General features: G+C 50.4%; 1 protein-coding gene across 1 annotated transcript in view; it reads left to right on the forward strand.

Moving 5' to 3' along the window:
* LOC130043363 (poliovirus receptor-like) overlaps positions 1-24,593 on the forward strand; it is a 198,319-nt gene that overhangs the window by 43,748 nt on the left and 129,978 nt on the right. Inside the window, exons 5-7 of the mRNA XM_056135618.1 lie at positions 8,956-9,258; positions 10,461-10,471; positions 12,192-12,339. Of these exons, the coding sequence (XP_055991593.1) occupies positions 8,956-9,258; positions 10,461-10,471; positions 12,192-12,339 (462 nt within the window). The remainder of the gene's footprint in view (positions 1-8,955; positions 9,259-10,460; positions 10,472-12,191; positions 12,340-24,593) is intronic.

Genomic DNA, 24,593 nt, shown 5'->3' on the forward strand with positions numbered 1-24,593 from the left:
TGGCAGGCCTCTCCCCATGCACACACACACACACACACACACACACACACACACACACACACACACACGATGCTCTTTGGGCCAGAACAACCCCACTCCAGTAAATCCCCCAGTGCCAAGAGAGTCCAGCTGGAGAGAATGTTCAGACATTTTATTATGATTTTTGTTATTATTTTTTGGCCATTCTTGGTGTCTGCCTGGCTACTGTTGATTGGGAATTTTAGTCTCCAGTTCCAAAATCCAGCTGCTCCTCTGCCTGAAGGCTCCTCTGTGGTTCCCTGAGGGCCGGGATGAGGCCCAGGTGGAGCCCAGGGTTTGTGGGAAACAAGGGTGAGTCCCCATGGCAGGTCTGAGCAGTGAGTGGGAACAGATGCTGGCAGGAGGCCAAGTTCGACCTCACTCATACAGCGGCCACTAGCCTCCTGGGCAGGTCATTCAGCCCAGGAGGCAGGGCTGGACTCCCACCACACGGGCCACTGTTTGGGAAGATGAGACGTGTGGGTTCAGGTGAGGATTTGGATGAAGAAAATGGGAGGGACCTTTGCTCTCACCCTCAGAACTGAAAGAGGGTCTTAGGGGTCACTCCTCAGCTCCGCCTGCTGCCCCCTCCTGCCCACTGTGATTCTCTTGTATTAGGGGGGATGAGGGTGGATGTGCTTTACCAGAGAGAGTGGGTTGAGCTGGTGCTTTCTAAGCCGTGCTCCCGTAGGGTCTGTCACAGGGATCTGGAGCCCAGCTGCCCGGATCTCAGACTGGCTGGCACCTTCCCTTCCCTGGGAGGGGCAGATCACTGGCCGTCAGGCCTTAGTGTCCATATCTGTAAAGGGCGCAGGAAGAGACCACCTTGCTGGACTGTGCTGAGGACTTGGGCCAGGCTCCCAGAGTCCTCTCTGAGCACATTGACTCATTATTAGGGTTCTTCACATATGGGGGAGGGTGTGGGCAGTTTGCAGTCTGCATCTGTCAGTGTCCAGGGTCACTCCAGTTTTTTCTCAGGATGTGCTCCTGGCGATTCTTACGGGATTGTTGTGGTGCTGGAGATCAAACCCAAGCCTCCTGCATCAAAAGCCTGCATGCTATCTCTTTTGTCCCTATTAGTAGTAAATAATAAGATGCTAATTATATATGTAGGCTCTGCGGAAGGGCCCAGGGTTTACAGCAGCACCCGAAGTAAGTCCCCTCATGTTCTCTTGTCATTGTGCCCCCAGTCCCTATGAGATTCTGGGAGCAGTTAGTATGGGTGGACCCCGGTGAGCACCACAGAGAATCATGTGCGAGCATTAGAGCCGGGCATGGGAGCTGCGGCCGGCAGGAAAGAGAGAAAATAATAACAGTGAGAACCAAGTAACAGTAACACAAGTTCCTGGATGGAAAGGAGTGAGGAAGTGACCCTGAATTTCTAGAAGAATTTCCTGATCATCCAGGAGGAAAACCCAAACCTCATGTGACCTAAAGATTTCTATTGTGTATGTGCTTGTGTGTCTGATGTGTGTCTGTCTGTCTGTCTCTGTATGTGTGTGTGTGTGTGTGTGTGTGTGTGTTTGTGCATGTTCACTGGCACCTGTTCAGGACTAAACCTGCCCTTGGTCCTTCATGTGGTCTCCAAAGTCGTTGTTCATAGTTTTTCCTGAATCAGCTTCTCCCTTACCCCTGACCCTGAGCGTCCTTGCAGGAAAAGGGGCTTTCTCTCTTATCCACAAACTATCCATCAGCAAATGCCAGGGGTCTGCCCCCCAGCTCATTGGAGGGGCTGGAAAGAGTTAGGGCCAGGTTAAGGCTCTTGTTTTGACTGAGGCTGATTCTGGTCCAATACCCAGCACCTCATGGTCCCCGAGACCCAGTGGGAGCGACGCATGAGCACAGAGCTGGGAACTGCCTTGAGTCCCAGTGAGGGAGGCAAAAACCAAACAGAACAAAACCTCAGGACAGAGTACCAAACTAATCCCTTCAATCCTCACATTCTGCTCGCCACTAAGAAGGAGCCCCCACCTCCTGCCTGCACCTCACGGTCGCCTCTCACTGGACCTCTGGCTTCCACCCCAACCCCCCACAGCCTGATCCCCCAGCAACACCCATGGGAACTCCAGAACACAATCCCAGGCGCTCCCCATGGTGCAGACTGAGTTCCTCATTTCTCCTCTTTACTGTTTGGTTGGTTGATTCCTGGGCACATTGGGCAGTGTTGAGTGCTCACTGCTTGGGCTCAGTGCTTGGGGGTCAGTCCTAGGGGTGCTCAAGGGACCCCATGATGCCTGACATTGAACTCAGGCCTCCTGCACTCGAAGTTTGTTCTAGACCCTTTGCACTATGGCTCTGCCTTCCCTTCTTTGCCTTTGGATGTCTGTATTTTTGTCTGTTTCATTGTTCATCTGTCTGTCTGTCTGTCTGTCTGTCTATCTCCTACTCCGCTGCCCCCTGACCATCTGCCTTTGCAGACTTGATATTGTTGAGGCTGGAGAGACAGCACCTTGTGTAGGACAATTGCTTCACATGTAGCAAACCTAGGTTCAATCCCTGTCATCCCATAGGGTCCCCTGAGCACTGCTAGGAGTGATCTCTGAGTCCAGAGCCAGGAGTAATCCCTGAGCACTGCTGGGTGTGGCCCCAAACAAACAATAACACTGAAACAGACTTGCCAGTGTCCTGTGGGTTCCCCTGGAAGACTCTGGAGTTACCCTGGGAAGTCCTGATACCAGGTTTATTCCTACTGCACCCTCAAGCCTGGGCCCCTGAAGTTGTCCCCCAGTCTCATCCCCTGAACTGACAACTGTCCACCAGCAACAGCCTTGAGTGTTCGGGGAGTGGAACCAGAAGACAGCACGGGCCAGAGTGGGGTAACTGCAGCTTGGATTGGGGAAGAGGGCGGGTTGCTGCTCTCATACAGCTCATACATGTTCCAATAGTGTTTCAGGAGACTCTCATTCATGGGGACAGAAGGGGACAAGGCAATCTAGGAGCATACAAACAATATACATCACACATACAAAACACGGCAGCGAAAGGACCTGGGCTGTGTAGTTTTGTAAGATGAAGACAACCACGAGACCGTGTGATAAGGTGGCCCAAAGTTTGCAGAAACAAAGCAGGTGGCTCAACATAACAGTGAAACACAGAATGAGGAACTCTGGGGACACAGGGGCAGGAAACCACTAAGGAAAACCATGCCTTAGCAACTGTCACATACAGTGAAAAAAAGTAAAAAAAGGTAAAAAAAAAAAAAGAAGAAGAAGTTTCTCAGTAGAAAAAAGATTCCTAACATTTGATTGCTCACTGTGATCATCTGCCCTCTGTAATCCCCTGGTTTGCTTAGGGAAAAGTTGATTGTTGCTGCTGAGCAGCGTCAGAAGGTATAAAAACTGCCTGGACTCAGGTTGGGCTGTTGGTGGCTGAGCCCCATACTCAGGCTGGGAAGCCCCTGCAGGCTACTAAAGGACTTTTAGGCCTTTCAAACAAGTGCCCTGGGGCCTTCATGGTAAGCTCACCCACACCCCTGAGGGCCTGACATGGATCTACTGTGCAGTCCCCCCTGGCTGCTGGGTTATGCTTGAGGCGTTGGCTTTTCACAGGAGGTTTTAAAATCAATGTTCCACCTGGTCTGACTCAATAGAAACAGTTGGTGTTTCCTCTGAGGAGTGAACTGTCACACCCTCTGTACCCCAAGCACCCACCCCCCACACTCCAGTTCTTTTTTTTTAAATTTTTAAAAAAATTTTATTAGTGAAACACCATGAGGTACAGTTGTAGGTTTACAAATGTTTGTGCTTGGGTTTCAATTATACAATGATCAAACACCCATCCCTCCACCAGTGCCCATTTTCCACCACCACAGGACCCAGTATCCCTCCCACACCCCATCCCCCCATCCCACCCTGCCTCTGTGGCAGGGTATTCCCTTTTGTTCTCTATTTCATTTTTTTGTGTTGTGGTTTGCAGAAGACGCATTGAGTGGCAATCATGTTTGGTCTATAGTCTACTTTCAGCATGCTTCTCCCATCCTGGGAGGATCCTCCCAACACCCTTTATTTGGGGCTCCCTTCTCTATCGGAGCTTCCTTTTCCCCTAGCACATGTGGCTGGCCTCCAAATCATGGAGCAAAATTCCTGACACTAATCTTGGCCACTCCTGGGTGTTAGTCTCCGATTTTGTTACTTTGTGTTCCCCAGATGAATGCAATCTTTCTATGTCTATCCCTTTCTTTCTGACTCATTTCGCTTAACATGATACTTTCCATGTAGTACCACTTATATGTAAATTTCATGACTTCATCTTTTCTAATAGCTACATAGTACTCCATTGTGTAGATGTACCAAAGTTTCTTTAACCAGTCATCTGTTCTCAGGCATTCAGGTTTTTTCCAGATTCCGGCTATTGTAAAGAATGCTGCAATGAACAAAAAAGTGCAGATGTCACTTCGACTATACTCTTTTGCTTCTCTGGGATATATTCCCAGGAGTGGAATTGCTGACACCCCAGTTCTTTCAGCTCCTCCCACCCTAAGAGAATTTCTAAGAGACCACGGACAAGTGGAGGACAGTTTCACCAACCGGAGTCCAGATAAGTAGGGTCAGGTGCAGCCCTGCAGACTCTCCTGGATGAGGATTTTTCAGAAGGAGAAACTGAGGCTGTGGGGCCAGAGCTACAGCACAGCGGGCAGGGCACTTTTCTCCACAGGCCACACAGGTAAGATCTCACACCCAGGTGGGTCCTTGATGCCGATGTCAATGGACCCCAGTGGTGACTTATATGAAGTGGGAAGGAAGATGGTCACTTTCTCTCCCTCCACCTCTGCCACCCAGGACCCAGGGTTACTGGGTTCTTGTCTCACCTTGCAGAAAAGAATTTCAGGAATAGACAAACAGTGAAGTAAACAGATTTTATTTGGAGGTTTTGAAGGGAAGGAGGAAGAGAAAGTGGGAGAGAGTGGAGAGTAAGTGCTCAAGAGAGAACCCGGGCTTCTCCAAGGGCTGAGGGAGCCCCTATACACACTCCAGCATTAGACATGAAAGCATAAAATTACACATCTCACAGGGGAGATGTGGGCAATACGTGCTCAGCCACGTGGATGTAAGCAGCATGTGGGCTGGGGCAGCATATGTGCACCCTGACCTTTATAGGGTCTCTCCCACTTGCCCCCCATGTGGGGCTCTACCTAGGCAATTTCCATGTCTAAGAAAGTTGTGGGGGTGTGGGGGAGTTTGGAAGTGATAATGGTCTTCCTTGAAATTCCTTTCCTGGCCTTTTGTTCTGCTTTAGTTTCTATCTGGGGGAGGGAATGGAGGAGGAGGTCCAGCCTTCTCTGGGTCTGTGGCTGGAGGCAGATGAAGATCTTCTCACGCCTTAGTTCCTGTTTTCTGCAAGATTGGCCTTGGATCAAGTTTCCAAGGCCAGTCTTGATATTACTTCAAAGCAATTTACTGCCATTTCCTTTGGAGGGTGACTTCCCTATCTGCCTGCCTGTCTACATCAATCATGCCAGGGGTCAGCCCTGAGTACAGAGCAAAGAGTGATAACTTAGCATCTCCGCATGTGGCAAAACCCAAAACCTGGGGATATGTGGCCATTCTCAGATGTCTTGCTTCTGTCTCACCTCAGTTTCCAGCATTAGATAGTGGTGGCATTAGAAATTTTGAGTCACCTAAATTTTCTCCCAGGCTAGTGGGCGAGTTTCCATAGGGAAGGGGGTTAACTTTTCCACTGAGGTTTAGCAGAGCAAATGCTGGAACTTAAAGCAGAAATTTCTTTGAACAGAACTGGTTCCTCCAGCAGCCGCTGCCCCTGGGTTCCTGCATGAAGGGAATCAACCAGCAGGAAGAGAGGCCATAAGGGCAGAGAGATCCCCGGCCACCCTGCTCACCTTGCTAGGACCCCTGGCATGGCCCGGCCTCCAACCCTGCCGGGGCTGCCTCTGTTGCTGCCTCTGCTCTTACCACCCTATGCTCTCTATGCTCTGGGTGCCCACCAGAGCTGGTAAGTGACCCCTTCTTCTGTGCTTGGACCCCAGGGTTCCAAGGCTCCCTGTCCTGCAAAGTGCTCGCCCCACCCCTGCACCCCCACAGGCAGGATCAATGGTCCCACAGGGTCCCTGCAACCATCAGGGAATTGTCAATTCCAGTCTGGCAGGCTCAGTTACTCCACAGAAGGGTCACAGCACCCCATTCCACTCTGCACCCAAACATCTGGCTCTGAGGGTGCCCACTTGCAAGCAATCACCTAGCAGTGACCCCTTACTATTCCCTCACCCCAGTGTTCCAGGGACCAGAACGACTGCTCCTGAGTCAACCTCAGCTCAAAACAGGATCAGGCACTGACCCCATGGAAAGGCACTCAGTGTCCCCAGGAATGCTGGAGAGCAGAGGGGATGGACTGTCTGTGAGTGAGAGACCAGCAAACTGTGTTCTCAGGGGCCATTCCTGGGGCTTAGGGTCCATGCTGGGGTCCAGGGTGTCTGAGCAGGTGCTGGGTGCCAGGTGCTCTAAAGTCCGGGGCAGGACTGTGAGTTCAAGACATTCAGAGCATCTTTTCTTTTTTTAATTGAATCACCGTGAGATACAGTTACAAAACTTTCATGTTTGAGTTTCAGTCATACAATGATCGAATATCCATCCCTCTACCAGTGTACATTTTCCACCATCAACGTCCCCAGTATCCCACCCTATACCACCCCTCCCCCTACCTATATGGCAAACAATTTCCCCCATACTCTCTCTTTACTTTTGGGCATTCTGGTTTGCAATATAGATACTGAGAGGTTATTAGCTGTGGTTCTTTATCTACTTTCAGCATACATCTCCCTTCCCGAATGATCCCTCCAACCATCATTGACTCAGTGATTCTTTCACTGTTCCAGCTGCTTCTCCCCCAGCTCATGAGACAGGCTTCCAACATGGAGCAATATTCCTGGCCCTTGTGTCTACTGTTCTTGGGTGTCAGTCTCATATTATGTTTTTTTTATATTCCACAAATGAGTGCAGTCATTCTATGTCTGTCCCTCTCTTTCAAACTAATTTTATTTGCAAATTTCAGACTCATTTCATTTTGCATGATACTCTCCATGACCATCCACTTATAAGCAAATTTCATGACTTCAATGGGAGGGTGAAACTGATGCCTTGACAAGCTGCAGCTAGCATTGAGTCTCAACTAGGCCTCAGTTTCTGTTTCTCCGGAGCAGGTCTTGCAATTTCTGGTAAACTCTCAGTTAAGTAACTTCCTGAGATAAGGAATTGGGCAGTTGGGTCTGGCCAGTCATGAGGGGTTACTGTACCCTTCTTAGAAACTGTTACTAACCACTGCCTAATTGCTGACCACCATTGTAATAGGCCTATAGCACTGTAGCACTGTGGTCAAGTTGTTCATCGATTTGCTCGAGCGGGTACCAGTAACGTCTCTAGTGTGAGGCTTGTTGTTACTGTTTTTGGCATATCGAATATGCCACGGGGAGCTTGCCAGTCTCTGCTGTGTGGGCGGGATACTCTCAGTAGCTTGCTGGGCTCTCCGAGAGGGACAGAGGAATTGAACCTGGGTCGGCCACATGCAAAGGCAAATGTCCTACCCACTGTGCTATTGCTCCACCCAAATGCTAAAAATGGATCAGTACATAAATTTCTTCTTAACTCTGAACCCTATAAAAACTGCTTGTGATTTGGAGTTGGGCTTTTTGTCAAGACTCCACTGTGTTAGATGAGACTTGGACCCTAGCTCGGGCTAGTGCTGGCTCGGGCTAGTAATAAAACTCCTTTGATTTTGCATTATCGTGTGTGGAACTGGGTCTCTCTGCGATTGGGGATCTGAAAGTTGGGCCCAACATTAACAGCTGCATAGTATTCCATTGCCTAGATGTACCAAAGTTTCTTCAACCAGTTGTCTGTTCTCAGGCACTCGGCTTGTTTCCAGATTCTGGCTATTGTGAACAGTGCTGCAATGAACATACAGGTGCAGATGTGATTTCTACTGTTCAGAGCATCATTTGCAAAGTTTGGAGGGGGTTCAGAATGTTTCTGAGGGAAGTTCCCACATGGGGTGCTTCTGGACCCATCGGGAAGAGGGTTTTCTGTTCTTTGAGTAGATATTAGAATATCATTGCTGGGTCACCCTATTTTTATTTTGAGAAGCATCTCTACTGTTTCTCAGAAGTGGAACAAACTGACACTGGCCCCACCACGCCTGAATGAGGCCCCTCTGTGATTCAAGGCCCCAACAGCACAGGGGGGAGTGAGATCTCACTGCTATGTAGATGTGTGTTTCCCCAAGAATCCACAGGTGATGCTGTGAGAAACCCTCTCAATGGTCCCAGAAGTCAAAGAAACACAAAAAGGAGGTGCAGTGACACTGAGGCGTTTCTTTGTTTTCTCAAAAGATTAGGTGTGTGTTAGACAGCCATATTAAAGTGGCCAGAGAGAGGTGGGAGTGATAGTACAGTGGTAGGAGATAGTACAATGAGTTGGGCACTAGTCTGGCACAGGGCCTACCTGGGTTTGATCCCGGAACCCCCCCCCCCCCAAAAAAAAAATCCCGCAAATATCAACTTTGGTGATTCCTGAGCACAGAACCTAAAGACCAAAAAACATCAAAAACAAAAGTGTCAGAACAGGTCATTGTATTTCCTAGGTACAAGTCCTTTCTCACTTCATCACTTTTGATTGATGCAAATTTCATTCAATAAACTTCATTCAATATTTTGAATGCATGTACCCCTAGAGTTGGTTGTACCAAAAACAACAACAAAACAAAATAAAAAACAAAACAAAAAAGTGTGTTTGTGTTGTGTGTGTGTGTGTGTGTGTGTTTGTGTTTGGGCAGCAACCAGTGGTCTATAGACCTTATTCCTGCCTCTACCCAGGGAACCTTATGCTGCTCTGTGCTCAAACCTAGGTGTGCTCCTCCACGTCCAGACCTGGGTACTGGGATCTGCAGCCCCTCACTCTGGCCCCTCTCCCCTCTGCCTTCTACCCACAGAGGCCAGGGAGGTGGTCGTGCTGGCGCCCACTGAGTTGCACGGCTCTCTGGGCAGCACAGTGACTCTGCCGTGTCACCTGCAACCACTGGAGTCCAAAACCCTGCGGGTGACTGAGATCAGGTGGAAGCGGCTGGACCCGCTGGGGGACCCCAGCATTGTGGCCAAATTCCAATGGGAGCGGGACCCCAGCATCCCAGAGCCCGACCATGTGGAGTTCAAGGCCGCCCGGTTGGGTGCGGACCTGCAGGACACCTCGCTGAAGCTGCATGGGCTGAGCCATGGGGACAAAGCCAACTGCACCTGTGAGATTCACATGAGCATGTGAATGTCACAGGTGTTGTTTGCTTAGTCCCCAGGGTGAAGATCAGGAGTGAGCACACCTGGCTCTGTGTATTCTGTGAGTGTGAGGGGCGGGGCTTTTGGAAAGGGGGGCTAGTGGGTAGGGAGGGGGCTATGGGAAGGTCTCAGAGGGAAGGGCCAGGGTGAAACCAAAGGAGATGGACCAGCAGTGGTGGGGCTGGGGGTGCATCTGGGGCCTGTTGTGGGGGAGGTGTTGTGGGTCAGGAGAGAGGGGATGGCCTCTTTGTTACATAGGATCCTGGAGACTGTTTATTTCGGTTTTTATTTGCTTGTCTTTTGCTTTTATTTTATTTATTTTTCAATTTTATTGAATCACCATGAGATAGTTAGAAGCTTTCATGTTTGGGTTACAATCACACAATGATCAAACACCCATCCCTCCACCAGTGCACATTTCCCACCACCAATATCCCAGGTATACACCCTCCCCCCTTCCCACCCTCCCCCTGCTCCCATAGCAAATAATATTCCCCAAACTCTCTCTATGGAAACCTGTCAGACCTGAAAAACCTGGTAGGCATATTTGCTTGTTTTTTTTCTTTTTTCACCTGAGCTGGGGCAGTTAATCTGAGCCAGGTTGGGGACCTGGATTAGTTCCCAGACTCCCTGAGTTGATCCAGGACAAAGGCTGAGAACTGAGATGGACATGCTCAGTTCCTGCCTCCAACATAGTGATAGCAGTGTTGCCCTGATCCCCCCACTAGCACCAGCACACCAACACTCATTATCTACACCTGGGCCACCATCACCATCCTTTAATGCCTCCTCCAACTGCTCAGGTCACAGATATTCCTGTGAAGTTGCTGGTCATTTGGAGGAGGGATGAGCAGCAGGAGACAGGGCTATGGCTGTCAGTCCGCTGGACTTGTCAGGGCCTTGAATGAGCTTGTTTATGAGGAGGGTTCCAGTCTTTGCCTAGAGTCTAGCCAAAGCACCCTACACATGCTGCCCAGGAGCCTGGGGAGGAGAGACCCAGAGAGTCTCTGCTCCCTGCTGCCTCCCACCCCAGGACCCTCAAGTTTCTCTTCTCCCAGGAAACTAAATCCCTCCTCCCATCTCGGCTGTACCTGCAGGACCTGAACTATACCTGAGTGTGGACCCCTTGGGGCTCCTGTCGGTGATCCTGTTCCTGTCCCCTCCCCAGACGCCTTCCAGGTCTCCATTGCTCTCTATGATGACACCAGGCAGCAGGGCCACAGGGAGACCACCTGACCTGTGACACCCACAGCAACCCAGAGCCCAAGAGGTATTGATGTCGGTTGGCCCCACGGGTGACTTATGTGAAGCGGGGAGGAGAAAGACAGTCACTTTCTCCCCACCCGCCTCTGCCACTTGGGACCTAGGGTTGCTGGGTTCTTGTCTCGCCTCGCAGAAAGGAATTTCAGGAGTAGACAAGCAGTGAAGTAAATAGATTTTATTTGGAGGATTTTTAGCTATGGAGGGAGGGAGAGAGAGTGAGAGAGTAAAGTTAGACACGAAAGCATGAAAGTACACATCTCAAGAGGGGAGATGCGGGTGACACATGTGCTCGGGTACCACATGTGCTCAGCCACGTGGACATAAGCACACATGGGCTCAGGCAGCATATGGGCGCCCTTCCTTTGTTCCAGGTGGCCTTTATAGGGTTTCTCCAACCTGCCCCCACGTGGGGGGGCTTCTTTCCAGGTAAAAGTTCATTGCTAAGGAGCTTACCAGGGAGGTCCAAAAAGAGGAATTTCATGGGGAGGCCTATATCCTGAGGGTCTGCGGATGGTCTTATCAGGCCATTTTCTGTATCCACAACTTGGGTCATTCTTAGAATTCTTCTTCCATTGCAAAGGGCCTTTCCCTATCTACCTGCCTACATCATTATGACTGGAGCATGTGAGTTCTTGGGCTGATCTGGTGCGAGGAGGGAGACTGGGCTGGATTCCCAATTATTGGGGGACAGGGCCTGGGTACCCAGACTCCAAGATGAAGGGGAAGAGGGCCTGACCTGGATGTACCTGAGGAAACAGGTGCTGGGAGCATGAGCCTTGGGTTGAGGGAGGAAACTCGGATGAACTCCGGATTTCAGGGGAGAGGGTGGGGATGGACCCCTGGTCCGCACGGAAGGAGAAGGGGGAAGTCCAGAGGCATAAGTCAACTTTGACCCCTATAAAACTGTCTTGCCTGTGGAAGGGAAACCCAGCTCAGAGATGTGACAGGCACCCACGTGTGTGAGATCCAGGGTTCAGCTCTAGCACCCCATCACATTATTTTTCAATAAAATAAAGTGTCTGGATCACATAGTTTCTGGGGTCTCAGTCCCTGAAGTGCAGGTTCCCCAGCACTTCCGAGGGTTGCTCTGTGCCCCAACCTCACCATCCTACCCCATCCCCCCACTCCCAACTCAGCACTGGGCCATGCAAGGTCAAAGATCACCTGCACCCAGTATGGGCATCATTAGCTGGGGTCCAACCCCAAGGACCTGGTGTCCAGAGTAAAGGAGGAGTAACCATGGGGTCAGACAGATTGGGGCAGCTCTGGGGACCCAGTCTAAAGACTGGGCTTTCCTTTGAGAGAAGTAGAATTTCTAGGGGTCATGAGCAGAGGAGGCCTCGATCTCTATTGCAGTTAAGTTCCATCGGGTCAGCAGGTGTGTGTGTTGTGGGATGACAGGAAGCAAGAGCAAGGGGGCATGGTGAGAGTGGAGGCCACACAGGCCCTGAGGACTGGAAGGTTCTGGATGGATTCTAAAGGTGGGTCTCAGGGTCTGCTGAGCACTTTTGGGGGAGTGAGAGGGAGAGTCAGGGGGACTCCAGGTACCCTTCAACTTGGGTTATACAGGGGGAGGTGCTGGACTCCTCAGTCACTGTCACTCTGAGCTCTAACAGAGGCCGCCTGTGTCCCCCAGGATCACGGGCCCCCTGCCCCCTCTGCTGTACCCCTGGGCTTCCGACTCCTGATCCAACCCACTGAGGAGTCCACCAACACGACCTTCATCTGCTGCGTCTTCAGTGACCTGGGGACGGGCCAGGCAGCCATGAGAGTCCAGCTCCCAGGTGAGGACCAGTGGGGAGCATGGAGACACCTCAGGAGGTGCCGTGCAGGACTGTCTCTGATTAGGGATGGAAGGGTCCCTGGGGAAGGACCCCTCAGCCATGAGATGTTCCCGGACTCCTGCCGAGGCCTCTGCTCAGACACTCAGAAAGGCCTTTCCAGGGGCTGGGAATGAGTTCTCACCATTGCAGCTGCTGGAAATGCCACAGTTGGGCGAGAAAATGGCCCCATCAGGTTTGATTCAATCTGGCAGCCCCATCTGTGGGTGTAAGCCAAGAATTTTCCTTATTCTGTCTTCACTGTTCTTGGTGCTGGGTTTATTCTCAGCCGACTCTGCCCTCAGTAATCAGGGGCTCAGGGGCATTCCAGGTGCCCAATCCCACGGGTTAGCGTAGCTCAGGAGAACGCAGCACCTTTTCTTTTCTTTCTTTCTTTTTTGTTTCTGAGGATTGCTCAGGACTTATTCCTGGCTGTGCTCAGTTATCGTGGTGATGTTCAGGGGACCATATGTGGCGTGGGGGATCCAACTCAGGTAGGTTTTGTGCAGGGCAAGCACCCTCCCTGCTGTACTGTCTCTCTGGCCTCTGAACTCAACACTGACAGTGGCTCTGGCCAATCCCAGCAGCCACACAGAGGGGAGTGCTCTGATTGGTCAGTCCTGGGTCCTGCTGAGCTGGACCACAGAGCTCTATGGACCACAGCTGGACCACAGACCTCTATGGAGTGACAGTGGGGACTGCCCATAGGAGTGAGGGGTGATGATTGTGGGCAGGGGGACCCCAAAATCTCCCATCCTAAACCACTGCCACTTACTTTCTTTCCCCCCCAAGATCTCCCCGGGAACCGTCACCCTCAAGCTCAGCTTTCCAGATCAGTCTCTGGGTTTCAGGAATCATGTTGGTGGCTGTGCTGGGGGCCCTGGTTTATTCCCGGGTTCAGAGGCAGTCCCGTAAGTGTCTCTGTAAGATTCCCCACCCGTGAGTCGACCCTGAGCATCCCGAGCCCCGATTCCTGAGCCCAACGCTCCGTGAGGCTCTGCGCTCCTCCCCCAGGCAACCTGTCCTGCATGTCCCCACAGCCGGTTGGCCCCGACCCTGCAGACTTGGACACTGAGGCAAGGACTGGTCTCCCACCCTGAGGGAGCAAGGACCCTGATTCCAGGCCCCGTGAGCACTGGTTGCCCACAGGGCAGAGTGACACTCCCCAGATGTCCCCTGTCCCTAGGCCACAGAGAAACGCCTGACTGCTCTTAGAGGTAGTAAGAGCAACAGGAATTGCCATCTGAGCTTCCCTTGGGAAGTGCGAAGGAGGGAACTCTTAGAGAGGAACAATATTAGCAGCTGGTGGGCAAAACCATCCTGGGACTTGAGGCTCCATCCCCAATGAAAACACCTCCTTACATTTCAGCTGGCCGCCCCTGGTGCCCCAAGTGTGAAACCACCTGTGCTGGGCTGTCCCACCCTAACTGTGTTCAGTTTGGGTCACATTATGTGGGCACATTTCTGTCTTCCCAAGAACTGTGAGATCCCAGAAGGTAGGACTCCCTGAGCACTGAGGACAACATGTGGTTACCTGCCCCCACCTCCTCACCCTTCCATGGTTGTGTACCTGTCACAGTCACTCTGTGGGTGTGTGACATCAGCAGGGCAGGGAGAGGAGCATTGGGAGCATCAGTGTGCCCAGCCAGGTCTTTTGCCCCAGGAATGCCCCTGGCAGGAGGAAACACTCAGGACTGGCTGGGGAGCCCCAGGAGGTGAAAAACTGAGGCCCAGAGAGGGGAGCCCAGGGCTCAAGGACACACAACTCCTGAGGACCTGGAACCCCCCCCCCCCCCCCCCCCGGGAAGCACTGTCTTCACTCTCCACAGTTCCATTGGGAACAGCCTGGAAAGGGAAGGTAAAAACTTGACCTGCTTGGTCCCCCCCCCCCAACCAAGCTCCTCTGGCCACACTCTGCTGTATTGATTCATAATGAGTAGCATGCTGGATGGAGCTTGTCCAGTATTGATTATATTGATTTATAAACAAAGACAGGGCTGGAATAGGACTCAGGCAGAACTGAGAATATTGATTTACATTATTGACATGGCCAAGATGGGGCTCAGCCGTTTTGATTGTGTTGATTGATAATTAATAACAGGCCAGGCTGGACTCTGTGGTCCCCTGGATCTGCTTGTAACTATCTGGATTCATGACGTGTCTCCTGTGTCCCCAGGTCAGAAACCTCACAGTGCCCCAGCTAATGGGGTAAGTATGGGGTGGGGTGCTGAGGTTGGGGTGAGGTGTCTGCACAAAGCACCACACCATTTTGGGAGCTCTCCAAGAAGCACCCTCTGTGGTGAACCAAAACCAGCCCCTGAGCTGGACAGATGCCCCTGTGTGGTCACTCACAGCCTGAGTCTCGTTGGCTGGGTCTGTGCTGGTCCCTGGTTCTGCTTTATGTTGTGGTTTTTGCACCTCTCCTGAGTCTGCTCAAGGTGAGTTTCAGTGGTGCTCAGGGGACCAGGTGGTACCAGGGATAAAGTCCATCCCCCATGCATGTGAGTAAGGAACACAGCTCTGGGCTGTCCATCAAACGTGGGGTCTGCATTTTAATGGATGCCCCTTGCCGGCCCCTCATCCTGTATCTGGGGGAAGTGCCTGTCCTCTTGGAGAAGACCCTGACCTTTGGGCCGTGGGGCTGCAGGTTTTGTCTGTAAGGACCTTGCAGGTCAAGTTTTTACCTTCCCTTTCCAGGCTGTTCCCAATGGAACTGTGGAGAGTGAAGACAGCGCTTCCCAGGACCCACTGACAGAGGATGCAAGGGGATGGCGTACTGAGTCAAGTGGACACCCTGATAACAGCCCTGTGTAGCAAAAAAACAAAAACAAAAATCAGGGGGCATGGTGCTGCCAGCAGGTCAATCTGTACCTGTGAGGTGAGTGCATCAGCAGCCTGATGGCACCGTCAGACTTTCAGATACCCCAAAATTGCTGCTGTGTCTTTTGCCAGACCCCAAAACCTTGGGGCAAAGTTTACCAAGAAAGTAAACGGCCAAAAGTTAGGTATGTGGGAGACACACCCACATAACACCTCTGGCTCAGCTATATAATTGGAGGCATGGTCTCTCTGGTTCCTGATCGAGCTGCTTAACGGCCATGATCCCAAAGACTCAGAAACAAATGTAGAAACCCAAAGGCTTTTGGTAGAAATGCGTCCTGAAACAAACAAACAAAAATTCAAATTGGGAACTCAGAGTCTGAATCACCTGCCCAGTGGCATGGAGTCTTTATCTAAGAAGCTATGGGAGACAATAAATATTTATTATTTTAAGCAGCTAAATTACATATATCTGCATGAAGAAAGACTTATAAGATGCTGACCTCTGACCTTGAGTGTTGAGGGGTCACCAGTTTAGAGACTCAGAACAGAGAAATGCTGAGGAATTTCTTAGCCAGACACAATGCTGCAGGCTCTGATGTAGTTTCTGGCAACTTTCAAAGGGCTCAACACATCTTTCCATCAGGAAGGGAGAAGCAGAGAAGCTATTTAAGCAGTGGCATAACTCTACTTAGTTGTAGCACTGTAAGTGTCCAGACACAGATATGTCATTTACATAGTGTCACAGCTCAGGTACAGTTCATGGGGAGTGGTCTGTCCTGGTTGGGCAGGTCAGGGCTACTATTGGAGGCCGTTTCAAGGCAGAAATGGAGGTCTGAGGACCAGATGGTGACCTTGTGTTCAGGTACTAGACTAGGTTGCTGTATCTCCAGAATCCCATGGTGACAAGCCTTCCCTACTGGCTCTTGTCACCAGCAGGGACTGAGACTGTCCTGGTGCCACATGCAAACCCCACCTTCCACTCCTGCTTCCCTCTCTCCTGTAGAAGGACCCTAGAGTCATCCATCAGGGTTCCCCAGGACATTCAAGAGAAGCTCCCAACCCAAAGCCCTAAATTCATCATCCGGCAAAGGCCTTTGGTCATGTCAGGGACAGGCACAGGTTCAGGGATTTGGATCTGGGTACCTGAAACCCATTATTCTACCCAACAATGTCCCCAGTGCAGGAAACAAGACTCTTTCCCAGGCAGTTTTTTCTGCACAGAGATGTTGGAGGGATGGTCGGATGGAGGGTAGGATAAAAGATGGAGGGATGGGTGGAGGAAAGGAGGGAGGATAGATGGATAGAGGGAGAGATAAGGGAGGTGAAGGGTGAATGGACAGATGGAAATATGGACAGATGGACGGATGGTTGGATGGAAAGTTAGATGGAGGGGTGAAGGGATGGGCAGATGGATTTATATATGGGCAAAGTAAGCCTGTCAGTTGAATGGAAAACAGAATAACAGACAGCTAGAGCAATGATAGAAAAACACAAGATACATAAACAATAGGAGGCAGGGTATCAGGGATTCTCAAGGTGGGCGCTACCACAACCTGGGGGGCAGTAATGATCCAGGGGTTAACTGCAACCTTGGGAGGTTGGAGAAGGAGAAACTTTATGTTTCTTGTTGAGGTAGGATACAGCGTCTGAGAGGCAGGACAGCAGAAAGGAGATTTCCTTGCACACAGCTGGCCTGGAGTTAATCACGGGAAATGCATATGGTTCCCCAAGGCCCACCAGGAGTGAACCCTGAGCACAGCTGGGTGTGACCCCAAACCAAAAATAGAAGATACATTTCCAGGAGGGCACTAATGATTCCTTTCCTGAAAATCCAGGAGTTGGCCCTGAGCAGTGCAGGTGTAGACCCAACCCACTTCCCCTCCCCAACCACCACCCAGTGAAGGCCTTGGGGCTGGAGTAACAGCCCAGGGGCAGGACTCCAGGCTGGGTAGGAGGGAGATAGCAATAGCTGTCTGGGTGGCCCTGAGGGGGAGAAGGAGAAAGAAGGTTCTGGGCTGTGGGCAGTGAGGCTCCCAGCGAGGCAGTCCCGGGGTCTAGGAATAAGGAAATTGCAGCGGGTCCCACACAGTTTCTCCCTCTTCCTGACAGGGCACAAGTAGGTCAGCCCCAGGGACTGCCCGGCCCCAGCTATGAAAGGATCCCGGAGATCCACAGGGAAACCCCTTTCAAGGATCTGACATGGGAAACCACTAGCACCAGGACAGTTTGTCACGGCATCCCAGGAACTTGCACGAATATGGCCAGAGCATAGACCCCCAGACCCTTAGCATCCCAGATCCTGGATTTGAAAGGAGTGTGAGAGATTAGGAGGAGGGAAACTGAAATGAAAAAAAGCCAAAACAAAGAGAATTTTCTCTCAAACTTTTCCCCCTTTGAACCCCACTTATTTTTTAAATTATTTTCATTTATTTATTTAATTCAATCACTGTGAAATAGACCCTTACAAAGCTGTTCATGACTACGTTCAGTCATACAGTGTTCCAACACCCATCCCTCCATATGTGTACATTTCCCTGCACCAGTGTCCCCTGGTTCCCTCCCAGCACCCCCACCCTTCTCAACCCAGCCTGCCTCTATGGCAGGCACTTCTCTCTCTCTCTCTCTCTCTCTCTCTCTCTCTCTTTCTCTTTCTCTCTCTCTCTCTCTCTGTGTGTCTCTCTCAGTCTCTGTTTCTCTGTCTTCCTTTCTCTATCTCTTTATCACTGGCTTCATCTCTCTCTCTTTCCCTGTCTCTCTGTCACTGTCTCCTCTGTCCCTCTCTCTCTCTGTCTCTCGCTCTCGCTCTCCCTCTCCCCTTTCGGTCATTATGGTTATGGTTTGCAATATTTATCACTGTCACTGTCCTCCTGTTGTTCATTGATTTGCTTGAGCAGGCCCAGTAACGTCTCCATTGTGACACTTGTTACTGTGTTTGGCATATCGAATAAATCACGGGTAGCTTGCCAGGCTCTGCCGTGCGGGCGAGATACTCTCAGTAGCTTGCTGGGCTCTCCGAGAGGGGCGGAGGAATGGAACTCGGGTCAGCCATGTTGGCTGCATGCAAGGCAAATGCCCTACCTCTGTGCTATCGCTCCAGTCTGCAATATATATACTGAAACGTTATCATGTATATATCTTTACCTACTTTAACACTCAGTTCTTCTTCACATGATTATTTTCAACTATTATTGTCATTTGCTCGAGCGAATGAAAATTGTCATAATGTCCCTTCTCTATCTTACCTACCCTACATCCCCCACATACTTGTTGTAGATTCCAACCATTGACCAAGCCTCCTAGCCCTTGTTGAACTCCACTTCCTATGGGAGATTTTGTCTCAGTCTTTCTGTCTCTCTGTTTCTCTGTCTCTTTCTGTCTCTCTGTCTCTGTTTCTCTGTCTCTCTATCACTATCTCTCTCTGTCCCTCTCTCTCTCTCTCCCTCTCCCCTTTTGGGCATTACGGTTTGCAATATCACTTAATCACTTAACTTCCCGTTAGTCGTCGATTTCCTCAAGCGGGCGCCAGTAACGTCTCCATTTGTCCCTGTCGCGTGCTAGTGTAGCCCAATGGCATCTGTTCGCTCTGGGAACATGAAGAGCCTCAAACCGATCGTTCATGATCTTCACGAAGAAGTCTGACCATCTGGTAGGTGGGCGGCCACGTGGTCTTTTGACATCTCGTGGAATCCAGTCAGTAACAGCTCTAGTCCAGCGGTCATCTTTAAATCTCATTACGTGACCAGCCCATCTGATTTTTGACTCCTTGGCAAATGAGACAGCATCCCTGATTCTTGATCATCCACGGATGTCGGAACTCCGGATTCTTTCTCTCATTAGAGTGAAACGTGATATTCCAAGCATAGCTCTTTCTATTCTTCTTTGGGAGACCTGAATAGCGTTCTCATCCTGTTTGCATAGGGCCCAGGTCTCTGAGGCCTATGTTAATGCAGGAAGAACAGTGGAATCAAAGAGATGTGCCCGGAGCCGGAGGTTCTTCATCCTCTTAGCTATTTCTTCGACGTTCTTGAAGGCGTTCCAAGCCGCTCTCTTCCTCCTGCGCAGCTCAGGTGCCAGGTCATTTGTCATGTTGACTTCTTGACCTAGGTACGCATAGCTGTTGCATTCAGAGATGGTCGGTTCATTGAGAGCGAATGGGGCATCAGGAATGAGGCTGTTTCTCATAAACATTGTCTTCGTAAGATTCAGCTGTAGTCCTACCTTTCCACACTCACGGTCAATGTCGGCCAGCATTTGTGCCACTTGGCTGATGTTTGGTGTTATTAAAACAGTGTCATCAGCAAAGCAGAGATGGTGTAGTTGCCGACCATCTATCTTCACTCCCATTCCTTCACATTTCAGTCATCGCATGATGTTTTCGAGGGTGGCACTGAAGAGTTTCGGTGAAATGGTATCACCCTGCCAAACCCCTCTCTTGACATCAACGATCACTTCTTTGTAGAATGGTGAGATCCTGGTAGTGAATCCGCAATACAGCTCATGGAGGATCTTGATGTATTGGGCTTGAATGCCCTGATTGGCTAGGGCTTCAATGACCACTTCCGTCTCAACAGAATCAAAGGCCTTCTTTAAATCAATGAACGTTAAACAGAGCGGCATCTTGAACTCCCGAGAAACCTCAATGAGTTTGGTTATTATGTGGATATGGTCGATGGTGCTGAATCCTTTGTGGAACCCGGCTTGCTTGCATGGTTGTCCTTCATCTAGTGTTCTGCCAATCCTATTTAGGATGACTCGAGTGAACAACTTATAGATGACAGACAATAGGCAGATAGGGCGATAGTTGCCAATGTCATGGATGTCTCCCTTCTTGAACAGTAGTACGGTCCTGCTGGTTTTCCATTGGGACGGAACCTTGCATTCAGACAGGTAGCGAGTGAAGAGCCGAGCCAGTGTATTGATGAGTACTGATGGCAGGTTCTTCAGGTGTTCAGGTCTGACCTTGTCTGGGCCGGGTGCTGTTTGTTTCTTTACCGACGAAATGGCGTGTCGGATTTCGGAAGGGAGAATGTTGGGAACGACATATCCATCCTGTGGAATTTGGTATGTCGGCAAGTGGACATGGCTATCGAAGAGATTTGAATAGAAATCATGGATAATCTTCTCTATTGCCATTCTGGAGGATGTGATGGATCCATCAGGACGTCGGAGGGCAGTCATCTTGGTCTTGTAGTTGGCGAAGGACAGGCGGGCGTAACGAATACTTTTCCCAGCTTCTGCCGCATCTACCAGTACTTCTGCTCTTCTCTCTTTGAGGTCTTCCTTGATCGCATCTCTGCACTGCTTTGCGAGCTCGGACGTTAGCTTGTGGTTGTCTGAGGCATGCGCCAAACCACGCTGGCGAATTAGCTCAAGAGTTTTCAAAGACAGGCGTTTTTTTGTGGCTATCTCTCTCTTGGCCTTCCTCGCACATTCATGGAGGTGCTGAACCAGTCGATCGTTGTTGCCTACTGACCAAGTAAAAGAATGCTTGATTTTTCATTCCCCCTTTGTCCTGTTCAAAGCTGGGCAACTTCCCAGTACAGGAAGTTTCAGTTTGGGGGACAAAGCTGGGCAGCTTCCCAGTACAGGATGTTTCAGTTTGGGAAAAATGCACCCTCGTAAATGATTTGTAAATGATGTACGAGGAACACCACAGTCTCTATGGATATGTCAAAACTGTAACAAAGCAGGCCGCTCCGACCGGTAGCATTAGGTCGAAAGGGTCACCAGGTGGCTGACCAACGGTGCATGGCTCTGCCCATTGTGACTGACCAACGGTGCATGGCTCTATTCATCGTCCCATCCACTTTCCCAGGTCCCATCCCCTTTCCTTTCTTTTGGGTGGGTTGTGGAAACATACTTTTCTGTACCTGTGCTCTGAATAAACGCACGCATGCATTCATGCCATCTCCTGAATGACGGAACTCTGTGTGACTCGAGTGCTGAATTTCACCCTGACGGCCCTCCCCTGGCTCGGCTCTGCAGCGCCGGACTTGGCAAGTGGAGGTTCCACTGAGATCAGTTATGAGGGAGAACCGGACAGGGCTCACCTGCGCATAGCAGGGGGAGAGCCTGCGCATAGCAGGTGGAGAGCCTGCGCATAGCAGGGGGAGATACCGCATATAAGCGGGGGAAACAGTTTATGGTGCACCATGGGAAATTCTAACTCAAAAACTCGGCTGGCCACCGAGTTGACTGAGTTACTGAAACAGCAGGGTACTGCTATTAAGTTTAGGACCGCGCTCGAGTTCATTACAGTAATAGGGGAAGTTAGCCCTTGGTTCCTGACAGGGGAAGAATTCAAAATCTGTGACTGGGAACAGGTTAAGATAGATATACAGAGAGCCCTCAGAGATAAGGGGTCGGATAGGGTTCCCGTCGCTACATTCTCCCTCTGGAGATTAGTTAAAGATGCGCTGTCAACCACCCGTGTCCGGGTGCAGGAACAGCTGTGTGACCTCCAAAAGACCTTCGGGGAAATCCAGGAGGAGGAAACAGGGCGCTCTCTGCAGGGGGACACTGGCAATGATATAGCAGAACATGAATCTGCTGAAGCCCCCGTGATTTCTGAATGTGGGAGCCAGACTCCTCTTGCCCCCGATCTAGACACAGAAGAAAAGCAGCTCCTCTCTGGTCCCAGACCTCCCCACCAATCTTTGGGGGCGAGATATACTCTCAGCCATGGGCGCAGTTCTAGTCAGACCGCCTGGCCACCTCCAGACCCCCCCCCCCCCCCCGGTTTCTTTCCGGACTATAGCCCATATTACTAGTGATTACCCAGCCCCGGGGCAAGGGGACCCCATAACTCTGATGCCCGTGGAAGAACTGGAAGGGGCCGCAACCCCTGGGCCGGAACATAAGCCCTTTTTAATCGGGGCCACTGTCGAGCGGCCTCCCCCCACTCCAATCACCTGGAAATCAGATGATCCAGTCTGGGTGGAGCAGTGGCCCCTCCCTAAAGAAAAATTACAGGCCGCATATGCCCTAGTGTCTGAGCAATTAGAAAAGGGGCACATTACCCCATCCACATCTCCCTGGAATACCCCAATCTTTGTTATAAGGAAAAGGACAGGCGGGTGGAGATTATTGCAAGATCTCAGAGCAGTCAATGCCACCATGCATCCAATGGGGACCCTGCAGCCAGGGCTCCCCCATCCCTCCGCTATACCAAAGTCCTGGCAATTGTTAGTGATAGATCTTAAAGCTTGTTTTTTCAATATTCCATTAGCTCCTAAAGATTGTCAAAGATTTGCCTTCTCTCTACCTTCCCCCAATTTTCAGGAGCCCTATCAGTGCTACCAATGGGTAGTCCTTCCCCAGGGCATGACTAATAGTCCCACTATGTGTCAGATATATGTTGCAGTGGTTTTAGCACCAGTCCGGGCTTGTTTCCCCAATGCACTTTTGATTCATTATATGGATGACATCTTAGCCGCCTGCCCCACCAAAGACCTGTTACTTCAACTCTATGATCATGTCCGGGTCGCCCTGGAATCAGCAGGCCTTGTAATCTCCCCGGACAAGGTACAGCTCTCTCACCCATACAGATATTTAGGATACACCATAAACAAGGTGGGAATAGCGCCTCAAAAAATACAGTTTGCCACCTCTCATTTAAAGACTCTACACCAGTGGCAACAGTTTTTGGGAGAACTCCAATGGCTCCGACCATCCTTCTCCCTGCCCACGGGAGAGCTCAAACCTCTTTTTGAACTATTGAAGGGGGATTCTGACCCCTCATCACCTCCTCAATTGACCCCAGAGGCACAATTGGCTCTTAGAAAAGCAGAGGATGCCTTAGAGGAAATGCAAATACACCATATTGATTACAATCTACCACTACAATTTATAGTGCTTGCTTCAGAGTTTGCCCCAACTGGAGTTTTCTGGAAGATTGGTCCATTATATTGGGTCCACCTCTCTGCTTCCCCTACCCGAACGGTGATTCCCTATCCCACCTTAGTTTCTCAATTACTCTGGAAGGCCAGAACCACAGGGTGTGCACTCTTTGCTAAGGATATGGACATATTGGTCGTTCCCTATTCCAAAGACATGATTAATTATCTGATGCAATATGATGATTCCTGGTGCCTTTTTGTCTGCTCCTTTAAAGGCCAAATTACACAGGCATATCCTAAACATAAACTCCTGCAAAGCTTCAGGATTTGCCCTATTATCTTCCCTCGAATCATAAAGACCACCCCCCTTCCGGGTGCACGGACCCTCTTTACTGATGGCTCTAAGAGCGGTCGAGCCGTAGTTGTTGATGGACAGGATGTTCACGCCATACAGCTTGCAGAAACCTCGGCGCAATTTGCAGAAGTATCAGCTGTATTATTGGCCTTGCAGACATTCCCTAATGAGCCCCTCAATATTTACACTGATAGTGGGTATGTTGCCAATATCTTCCCCCAATTAGAAACAGCACCCCACATAGGTGAGGGCTCGAAAATTTTATCTCAATTACAAATATTGCAACTGTTGATTTGGGCCAGAAAGGACCCCCTCTTTGTGGGTCATATTAGAGGACACTCTGGCCTCCCGGGACCCCTTGCAGAAGGCAATGAACGAGCAGATGAAGCAACCCGCTTAATAATGACATCCCTAGAATATGATAAGGCCATGCAGCTACATAAAAAATTCCACCTTAATGCCCAGTCTCTTCGTTTTCATACAGGTTGTTCCAAAGCCGAGGCTCTCTCCATAACCACTGTCTGTCCCGCTTGCGCTCCTTATATACATTCCCCATCCCTAGGAGTCAATCCTAGAGGACTGAGAGAAAATGATATTTGGCAAATGGATGTGACCCACACTAACTCATTGGGTAACCGGCATTATCTCCATGTCTCGATAGACACACACTCGGGCATGATTTTTGCCTCACTACATGCCGGGGGAAAAACGAAACATGTTCTAGATCACCTTACCGCCGCTTTCTCATATATGGGAAATCCCAGGCAAATTAAAACTGACAATGGACCGGCCTATACAAGCCGCGCTTTTCATTCCTTTTGCGAAACCTGGGATATTGCACATACAACAGGCATTCCCTATAACCCCCAAGGACAGGCTATCATAGAGCAAGCGCACTGACATCTCAAAACTTACATTTCTAAAACAAAAGAGGGTGAGATCTACCAAGGCTGTCAAGGGTCACAAGCGCTCCTATCCACAACCTTATTCATTTTAAATTTTTTGCTCCTCGATGATTCAGGCCGCAGTGCAGCTCAACGTCACTTTGCTACTCTGGCTCCCCTTAAAGCAATGGTGAAATGGAAGGATCTGTCCTCAGGAACCTGGCAACCACCGGCAGCGATACTTGCCAGAGTCAGAGGCGCAGTCTGTGTATATCCAACTAATGCGGAAAAACCCATTTGGGTACCAGAACGCCTAGT

This window comes from Sorex fumeus, unplaced genomic scaffold (genome assembly GCF_029834395.1).
Source record: "Sorex fumeus unplaced genomic scaffold, SorFum_2.1 ptg000122l, whole genome shotgun sequence".
NCBI lineage: Eukaryota > Metazoa > Chordata > Mammalia > Eulipotyphla > Soricidae > Sorex > Sorex fumeus.